Source organism: Anabrus simplex, chromosome 1 (assembly GCF_040414725.1).
Source record: "Anabrus simplex isolate iqAnaSimp1 chromosome 1, ASM4041472v1, whole genome shotgun sequence".
Taxonomy (NCBI): Eukaryota; Metazoa; Arthropoda; class Insecta; order Orthoptera; family Tettigoniidae; genus Anabrus; species Anabrus simplex.
This window is the reverse complement of record NC_090265.1, coordinates 628817929-628827825: the sequence shown is the minus strand read 5'-3', so window position 1 is coordinate 628827825 and position 9897 is coordinate 628817929. Positions and strand designations below refer to the sequence as shown.

The 9897-nt window shown below is 40.5% G+C and overlaps 1 protein-coding gene across 1 annotated transcript; it reads left to right on the top strand.

Annotated features, from left to right (window-relative positions):
• Positions 1-256: 256 nt before the first annotated feature.
• On the top strand, positions 257-7773 carry LOC136857223 (uncharacterized PE-PGRS family protein PE_PGRS46). The gene is made up of 2 exons (XM_067135696.2): positions 257-352; positions 5937-7773. The coding sequence occupies exons 1-2, from the start codon at positions 299-301 to the stop codon at positions 7356-7358; spliced, it is 1476 nt and encodes a 491-aa protein (XP_066991797.2). The 5' UTR covers positions 257-298; the 3' UTR covers positions 7359-7773.
• The last annotated feature ends 2124 nt before the right edge of the window (positions 7774-9897 follow it).

The following is a 9897-nucleotide window of genomic DNA, read 5'->3' as shown; positions in this document are numbered from 1 at the left end:
CAAGGATTGCTTTAGCTATAGATTGTTCTAGATTGTATGTGTATGTTCAAATTTTTAGCTACTATCGGTTCAAGACGATATTCCTCTTGGAAGTGTATTTTAATACCAGACACGGTACATCAGATGTATATCAGTAACCGGTACGGCGCGGATGTGATAAGACCGTGATTCATGTAACACCTGAGTCGTGATTTCTTTGCGTTGGCCAGATAGCACCTTACTGTGTCATCTACCTGGAGTAGTATAAAAGTGCAGTGAACCTTAGGCAAGACATCCACTTGTCCAAGAGATCAGCACCATGAACAGCTACAACCTAGCACTGCTCTTCTGCTGCGTGCTCTACCTAAGCACTGTAAGTAACAAAATACAACCAGTCAATTACAATTTTTAGTATTTAATCTTTTTCTTATTTCTATTTTTATAAGAAGGAAGTCGTTCTTTTCAGTATCGAGTTAATTGATATAACTTTTATGTTCTTCAGTATTACGAACACAAAATAAAAAAATAAAGGAAGACACACCTGGAAAAGAAAATTAATTACGGAATTACTGTAAACATTTCGTTCTACAAGAATATCTTCGGATTTTTCACATAATTTATTTATAATGCGTATATTTGTGCAAAATGGTTAACTTGCGGAGGGGACGTACAGAAGTGGGCTGCACTAACTTAAGTTCAGAAAACAATATCACATTAATTATGGTGTTAAAGAAAGAATTGCAACACTTAAATGGATTTTTACGCTCGTTCTTAATACCACCCATTCAGAATAACGTCCGACTCGTTGGCTGAATGGTCAGCGTACTGACCTTCGGTTCAGAGGGTCCCGGGTTCGATTCCCGGTCGGGTCGGAGATTTTAACCTTCATTGGTTAATTCCAATGGCCCGGGGACTGGGTGTTTGTGCTGTCCCCAACATTCCTGCAACTCACACACCACAAATAAACACTATCCTCCACCACACAATAACACGCAGTTACCTACACATGGCAGATGCCGCCCACCCTCAACGGAGGGTCTGCCTTACAAGGGCTGCACTCGGCTAGAAATAGCCACACGAAGTTATTATTATTATTATTATTATTATTATTATTATTATTATTATTATTATTATTATTATTCAGAATAATCAGTTACGAGTTTGCAACGTAAACTATTTTGTACACATGTACGTATGTTAACTAAGTGATTTTGATAGTATCTGGCGATGTGCCTATAGAACGAAATGTTAATTCTGGTATGAAAAATATGCTTCCTTTTCCAGGCATTTTGTAGTGTTTCTTAAAAGCTGTATTTAGTGTTCGGCATACCGAAAACGGTTATAAAACTTCTTCTTCTTCTTGGACCTTGATCTCCTTGTCTGGAGTATGTAGGTGATCATGTTATATGTGATTTACAGATTAGTGGACGTTTCAGTTACGCCATCTCGGTCAATGTATTTCGATGAAGGAAATATCGGTCTCGGACGTTAGCGTCAAGGACCGACATGTTTGTATTTTCGATCAATGCGTCATCGTTCCCTTAACATATTTTAAAAACAACAAACCCCATGGCGCTACATCCCTGATGGGCCTTGGCTTACCAAGCGACCACTGCTCAGGCTGAATTCCTGCAGGTTAAGAGGTGACGCATGGTGAATGCGACTAATGTTCTAATGATTTTAATGTAACTAAAATAATGGAAATGAACAGTAATAGAAAATAGAACACGCATTTTGAAGCAAGGCTCATAGAAGATAGCTTTTGTGCACATCTTGTGATGAAGTACATAAATTGCTAGTTGAAATAAGTCACTCCTTATGTTGTTGTTCCGTTTGGCCCAATTGTAGTTTATCACTGGGTCAGCAGAGTAAAATTCTAAGGAAATTTCTGACTTCTTTTCCGTCTTTGTCTGTGGAGCTCCATCTCATGGGGTATGGAAGGGTATGTTCATTTTTATTTTTTTTTTGCTAGTTGCTTTACGTCGCACTGACACAGATAGGTCTTATTGCGACGATGGGACAGGAAAGGCCTAGGAGTGGGAAGGAAGCGGCCGTGGCCTTCATTAAGGTACAGACCCAGCATTTGCCTGGTATGAAAATGGAAAACCACGGAAAACCATCTTCAGGGCTGCCGACAGTGGGGTTCGAACCTACTGTCTCCCGAATACTGGATACTGGCCGCACTTAAGCGACTGCAGCTATCGAGCTCGGTAAGGGTTTGTTCAGTCGGTGGTCTTTCATTAAGATTTTTTCTCTAATCAGACCATAAAAAAGTTCCGAAGGCAAACAGTATGACAATGCAAGAGCCCTTTTTCAAGAATTGTTATTTGATACATTCTAAAGATTTGAGATCCAAAATAATGTTAGATGTTCCCAGAATATTTCTATACCGTATGCAAGCAAAGGTTCTATTTTTGCTCGGAAAAGCCTCTTGCCTGTTTCGATGACGAGTTTAGTGGGTTTTGGATTTCATACATCCTTTTGATAATAGCTGATGTCCTTTCTCTTATGAGGATACTAAATGATGATCCAGTGGATTGAATGTTTATTCTCTGGTATCTGAAACAGTTTACGATCAGTATTTCTTCTTTGTTATAAGTGATCCTATCGTCAGCAACGATGCTGATACCTCGCCTGAATGTAATATAATTATTCAGAAACTTAATTTGAAAAAAATGACTTTCTAATTGCGAAATAATACTAATATCGGTTGACTGGTTCGCGAGATTAGCCTCCACATAACAAACAAACAAACAAACTAATTTGCTCATTTACTGTACACTACAGGTATTGATTTTAATATATAACTAGAAGAGCCGCGCTGCTCCGTTGCACTCGTTATAAATATTTCAGATAACTCGTCTTGATATGCCTGTCGTAGTCATTTTGTTTTGCCTGCCATTTTCAGTGGTCTCATGAACATTTAACAAGAAGCGCGTTGTGGTATGCCGCAGTTCGCACTCAGAATTCATCCATTCTGACATCATCATGCCGTCTGTGTGCTAAAAATCTATTCACATATTCGCTTCTTTTACTCTGCAGTTCCTGATGCAATGCTTGGTATTCTGTCGTACAAGGTATTTTAATCGCAGCTCTTCTGTATAGAACGGTTGTCTTGTGAGCTCATAGGTTATTCTCGAAGGAGCGGTTTTCTTTTTCTTTTTCTGACAGACAGAGAACATTTTTAAGATACATGGCCTTCACCCTTTCTAGTGTAGCTAGGTTTTCCTTCGATAGGTGTTCCCAGGTTACGTCTAATACGTATGTCATGATGGAGTCTGTTTGTACGTAGACTTTTTCTCTTAGCAGTGTGTAATTTATTACTAGAGCCCGGAATTTTATGCGTTAATAGGTTAGAATGCAAACTTACTGAAGCGAGAAGCAAGTAAAGTCTACCTTCACAACTATTATGCTATGGGGTTGCATAAACATTAGGGGTATGGTCCATCAGAACCCCTATAGTTTATGTTACTCTTTCTACATTATGGAAGGGCGGGTGGCCGATATTTCCTACTTACCAAATTAGTTTGCAATCTAACCTATTACCGCATGAATATCCGGGCTTTAGTTATTACGCTCTGCCATCGGTTGAATACATTTCGAAGCTGGGAAAGGTTAGAGAATCGAAGAGTATCTAGCAGGAAATAGTATTCTTCCGTGATCAGAGTAAGTGTATACTGTCTGGCTTGACAGGTGTAATCAAACATGGCCGCATGCAATAACATTGCTAAGGATCAGAATATTAATGAAAGTGTTAGTCGCTTAGCAACCTGCTAAGTACAGAATTTATTGCAGGTTATGAATATCCAAAGTTGGCTGATCTTAGAGACCTATTCATGTCTCACGATTCACTGGCAGGTAATTCCGGACAGAATAAAACAAAAATGAAACAACTTGGTCCAGCAGAACGGCCGGACGAATTTGCCAAATCTATTTTAGTAAATATTTTAATACGGTATATAGATTTCGTGCGACTATTTCTACCTTGTAAGGTAGACCCTCCAACGATGGTGGGTGTCATCTGCTAACTGTGCGAAATTGCGTGCTATTGTTGTGGAAGATAGTGTTGTGTGTAGTGTATGAGTTGCAAGGATGTTGGAGACAACACAAACACCTAGTTCCCGAGTCAACGGGATTAACCGTTTAAGATTAAAATCCCCGACCTAGCCGGGAATCGAACTCGGGACCCACTGAACGCTGACGATTCAGCCAAAGAAGCCGGACAGTATTGACTGTTTTATTGCGTTCAAAATATTCCTGTGGTATTTCATGACACTATCAAAATAGTACTGACTGCGTAGCAGATATATTATGTGAGGCACTCACCTTCCACGCTGAAGGTTGTGAAATCTAGCCGCCGCGCAGTCGGTTGGCATTTGGCAGTGTTTAATTGCGAGACGCAAGTGAACCAGGAGATCGATTTACTAACACGTTAAAAACGATGTAACTTATCTCGGTTTCTTCATTCAAGAGTATAATTCTGGATAAGCATAAACACGAACTGATATGTAAACCCATAAACTGAAATTCATTCATGAGTTAGTAAAAGGTTAAGCATCGAATAACAAAGTACAATATTAAAATAATGCATCTCTATATCACAAATGACATTTTATTAGCTGGACAAGGCTAGCATTTACCTGACGAGTGACAGCGCAGACGTAGGCTTGCGTCATGGAAACTAATACGACGGTACATTTATGTTGGCATCACAGCTGGCTTGCAGTGATCGGGAGGATCTACGGTATTCATCAGCATCTCCAAAATCTGAATTTTGTTTTTCATTTTGCTATGTAATTCGTTTGTTCTTTCTATTTTATTTCATTTTTCCCTTTATTAAAACTATCTCAGATCAATAGAGTGAAAATTAAATTTAAAGTAAAAATGTACAATATTATAGAAAAATATAGGCAAACCTGAAAATAAACTCATTCATATTATTATCCCTTTCCATACTTTGGGTAAGGTGCATAAAAATAGAAATGCTTTAGGATTCACCATTCAATATATTTGTTAAAGAATGCATTTCGTTCATTTTTTTTTGTTTAATTTTGTACTTCATTTTCACCACTTTCTGTTGAGAACTTCCTCCACCGCTTCAGCATTTTCTGTTGGACTGGAATGTCATTCACAGGTGGTCTCTCTATCAGTGGTCAAAATCGTAACGTGCATCCCCAGTATCGAGTTCTTCACTGCCTTCAATACAATGGTTCACAGTAATTGTTTCCATCTTTTTTCCCCCCCGAAAATCGTTCCCTACGTAATTCTTTATGGTACTCGTAGGATTGCAGAAATTTTCTCCTTATTACACTTGGGCCAAATTCGCCGACCACCACCATATTTTTAGGTACAATTTTTAACCCTTCCGGAATGCAAAGTAGTTTACCATGCCGCTCAGCTTCATTACTTTCTCCCCGAAACGTGCATATTGTTACTTTACTTAGACTCAAAACTTTGATGGCATGTTATGCTCATTTACTGTCTGGTATCTACGGCTCCATGGCTAAATGGTTAGCATGCTGGCCTCTTGGTCCCGTGTTCGTTTCCCGGCAGGGTCGGGGATTTTTACCTTAATTGGTTAATTCCGATGGCTCGGGAGCTGGATGTGTGTGTGTAGTCTTAAGCATTAAACATCATTCTACATAGGTAGGGCCCCATCCTCACAGACGCGAAGGTCGCCTATATGGCGTCAACTCACACGCCGTTATATTACCATTTCTTTTCTATTCTTCACAAATTTTAATGTTACTATTAGCTTTCGTGCTTGGACACGAATTGTCCGCCCTTTACATACATGTTTAGTGGCGCCCATTTACACGTAATGTGAGTGTGCTTCCTTGTCCCTCTCTCTCTGCTAACTTGTATTTCCGTGCAACATGGCAGGTAAAGGCCACGCTTAACCAGTTAGTGGCAAGTTTACAATTCAAAGAACTGATGTTACTTTTTTATATTTACAGGCTTCAGCTAACCCAGGCGTCGTCCACGTCCGTGATCATGGAACTGGCACCTTGGGAACTCACAGCCTACGAGGAGATGTTGGAACCATTGGTGTTAGCAAGGGTGTCGTAGGACGAGTTGGCTTGGGTGGAGGTAGCCTGGGTGGAAGCATCGGAACTCACGGTTTGGGCGGAGTCGTTATTGGCAAGGGTGTATTGGGAAGTCATGGCTTTGATGGAGTTATTGGATCTCATGGCTTGAGAGGAGTTGGTCTGGGTGGAGTCATCGGAACTCATGGTTTCGGCGGAGTCAGTATAGGCAAGGGTGTATTGGGAGGTCATGGCTTTGGAGGAGTTGGCTTTGGAGGAGTTGGCTTAGTAGGAGTTGACTTGGGTGGAATTATCGGAACTCATGGTATTGGCAAGGGTGTATGGAGGGGTCATGGCTTGGGAGGAGTAGGCTTGGGGGGAGTTGGCCTGGGAGGAATCGTTGGAACTCCCGGTTTCGGTGGAGTCGGTATTGGTAAGCGTGTATGGAGAGGTTATGGCTTAAAACGCGTTGGCTTGGGAGGACTTGGCCTAGGTGGAATCGTCGGAACTCACGGTTTCGGCGGAGTCGGTATTGGCAAGGGTGTGTTAGGAGGCCATGGCTTGGGAGGAGTTGGCTTGGGTGGAGTCATCGGAACTCACGGTTTCGGCGGAGTCGGCATTGGCAAGGGTGTGTTGGGAGGTCATGGATTGGGAGGAGTTGGCCTAGGTAGAATCTACGGAACTCACGATTTCGGCGGAGTCGGTATTGGCAAGGGTGTGTTAGGTGGCCATGGATTGGGAGGAGTTGGCTTGGGTGGAGTAATCGGAACTCACCATTTCGGCGGAGTCGGTTTTGGCAAAGGTGTGTTAGGAGGCCATGGCTTGGGAGGAGTTGGCTTGGGTGGAATCATCGGAACTCACGATTTCGGCGGAGTCGGTTTTGGCAAAGGTGTGTTAGGAGGCCATGGCTTGGGAGGAGTTGGCTTGGGTGGAATCTTCGGAACTCACGATTTCGGCGGAGTCGGTTTTGGCAAAGGTGTGTTAGGAGGCCATGGCTTGGGAGGAGTTGGCTTGGGTGGAATAATCGGAACTCACGATTTCGGCGGAGTCGGTATTGGCAAGGGTGTGTTAGGAGGTCATGGCTTGGGACTAGTAGGCTTGGATGGAATCATCGGAACTCACGGTTTCGGCGGAGTCGGTATTGGCAAGGGTGTGTTGGGAGGTCATGGTTTTGGAGGAATAATTGGACACACTGGTCTTGGTAATGGTGTGTTGGGAGGTCATGGCCTTGGTGGAGTAATTGGAACTCATGGAGGAGTTTCCGGCATATCTGGGCTACGTTCTTCGGGAGTTCATAGTTCCGTAGGAGCTGTAAACGATCTCGTTAGTGTGGGACACCACCATCACCATTAGAGGGCTAAGAAATCCTGAACTGAACATTCCATGAAGAGACCTGTTGCCTGCAGATAATGTTTCATACATAAATGACATTCATTTTCGTTGTTGTCGATGATATCTTCACGGGCCGCGTGAATATGCAATGGAATTTTTGAAAATCACTACGCCTTGTGGAAATTCTCCCCGTAAAAATTATTCTGTTTATAAGGCCTGGACACTTCTTTAATTCATACGATTTGTTTGCATCTTAATATGTTCGAATTTTCATACCGATTTGAAGACTGATTAATAAGTAAGTTGTGAATTAAATGTAAAAGTATTTGAAAATATTCTGGCATTTGAAAGAGAAACAAGTATAAGAAATGTACAAAATATAAAATTCTATTGTGAGAGTAATAGGATATCAATAAATGGAATTAATCCTATGAAACTGTCTTGATTTTCCTCAAATTTTCTTCCGTTTATTTTCTCCTGTTCATCTGAAGTCCTTAACAATGGATGCTTTCGACCGCATAGTTCTAGGTTGGTGTATGGTACAGCCGCACTATATTTGCTGTCTGCATATCGGTAATTGAGGAAGCTGAGAATAACATACAAAGTGCTAGGGGCAAGGTAGGGGATAAGATTACGAGACAAGTGGTCTAGTGTACTGCAGAAGAACCAAGGTTATTCAGTGCTGAAAAGAGTACATCAATCAATCAATCAATCAATCAATCAATCAATCAATCAATCAATCAATCAATCAATCGATCAATCAATCAATCAATCAATCAATCAATCAATCAATCAATCAATCAATCAATCACTACGGATCTGCATTTAGGGCAGTCACCCAGGTGGCAGATTCTCTATCTGTTGTTTACCTAGTCTTTACTTAAATAATAGCCAAAAATTTGGAAATTAAACATCTCCCTTGGTAAGTTATTCCAATCCCTAACTCCCCTTCCTATAAACGAATATTTGCCCCAATTTGTCCTCTTGAATTCCAACTTTATCTTCATATTGTGATCTTTCCTACTTTAAAAGACACCACTCAAACTTATTCGTCTACTGATGTCCTCCCACGCCATCTCTCCACTGACAGCTCGGAACATACCACTTAATCGAGCAGGTCGTCTCCTTTCTCCCAAGTCTTCCCAGCCCAAACTTTGCAACATTTTCGTAACGCTACTCTTTTGTCGGAAATCACCCAGAACAAATCGAGCTGCTTTTCTTTGGATTTTTTCCAGTTCTTGAATCAAGTAATCCTGGCGAGGGTCCCATACACTGGAACCATACTCTAGTTGGGGTCTTACCAGGGACTTATATGCCCTCTGCTTTACATCCTTACTACAACCCCTAAATACCCTCATAACCATGTGCAGAGATCTGTACCCTTTATTAACAATCATATTTATGTGATTACCCCAATGAAGGTTCCTTATATTAACACCAAGGTACTTACAATGATCCCCAAAAGGAACTTTCACCTTATCAACGCAGTAATTAAAACTGAGAGGACTTTTCCTATTTGTGAAACTCACAACCTGACTTTTAACCCCGTTTATCATCATACCACTGCCCACTGTCCATCTCACAACACTATCGAGGTCACCCTGACCGCTCACAATCTTGTAACTTATTTATTACTCTGTACAAAATAACATCATCTGCAAACAGCCTTATCTATGATTCCACTTCTTTACACATATCATCTATCTATACATATATAAAATAGCTTGTCCTGACTGACTGACTGACTGATTCATCATCACCGAGCCAAAACTACTGGACATAATGAAATGAAATTTTGGGGATACATTCATATTAAGATGTAGGTGCTCGCTAAGAGAGGATTTTTGGATATTCCGTCGCTAAGGGGGTGAAAAATGGGGGTGAAATTTTAAAATGAGTGCACCTATATTTCAAAACTTTAAAAGTTTACAAATGTAAAAATTGGTATTTAGAATCTTCTTTGAAAATAAGGAAACACGTATTTTTTTGTTTTCAGAAAATCCCAATAGGATGGGTGAAAAAGGCGAAAAATGGGTTGAATGCCTTTAATCAGGATACCGGTACTTATATCTCAGAAACTGAAAATATTACAGACCTGAACATTGGTACTTTTGATCTCTTTTAAAAATAAAGACACACGTGTTTTTTGTTTTTGGAAAATCCAATTAATGGGAGGGGGAAAAGGGGGTGAATTTTTAAAATGAGTGTATCTATATCTCAAAACTTTGAAAGTTTACAGATGTAAAAATTGGCATTTAGAATCTTCATTAAAAATAAAGAATCACGTATTTTTTTGTTTTCGGAAAATCCCAATAGGAGGGGGGAAAGGGGGTGAAAAAGGGTTGAACGCATTTAATGAGGATACTTATATCTCAAACTTAAGATATTACAGACCTGATAATTGGTGTTTGGGATCTCCTTTAAAAATAAAGAAACACGTATGTTTTTGTTTTTGGAAAATCCAATTAATCGGGGGGTGAAAAGCGGGTGAATTTTTAAAATGAGTGTATCTATATCTCCAAACTTTGAAAGTTTACAGATGTAAAATTTGGTATTTAGA

Coding starts and splice junctions, on each gene's coding strand:
- LOC136857223 (XM_067135696.2), top strand. CDS start 299: ATGAACAGCTACAACCTAGCACTGCTCTTCTGCTGCGTGCTCTACCTA. Junction 353..5,936: donor GCGTGCTCTACCTAAGCACT/GTAAGTAACAAA, acceptor TTATATTTACAG/GCTTCAGCTAACCCAGGCGT.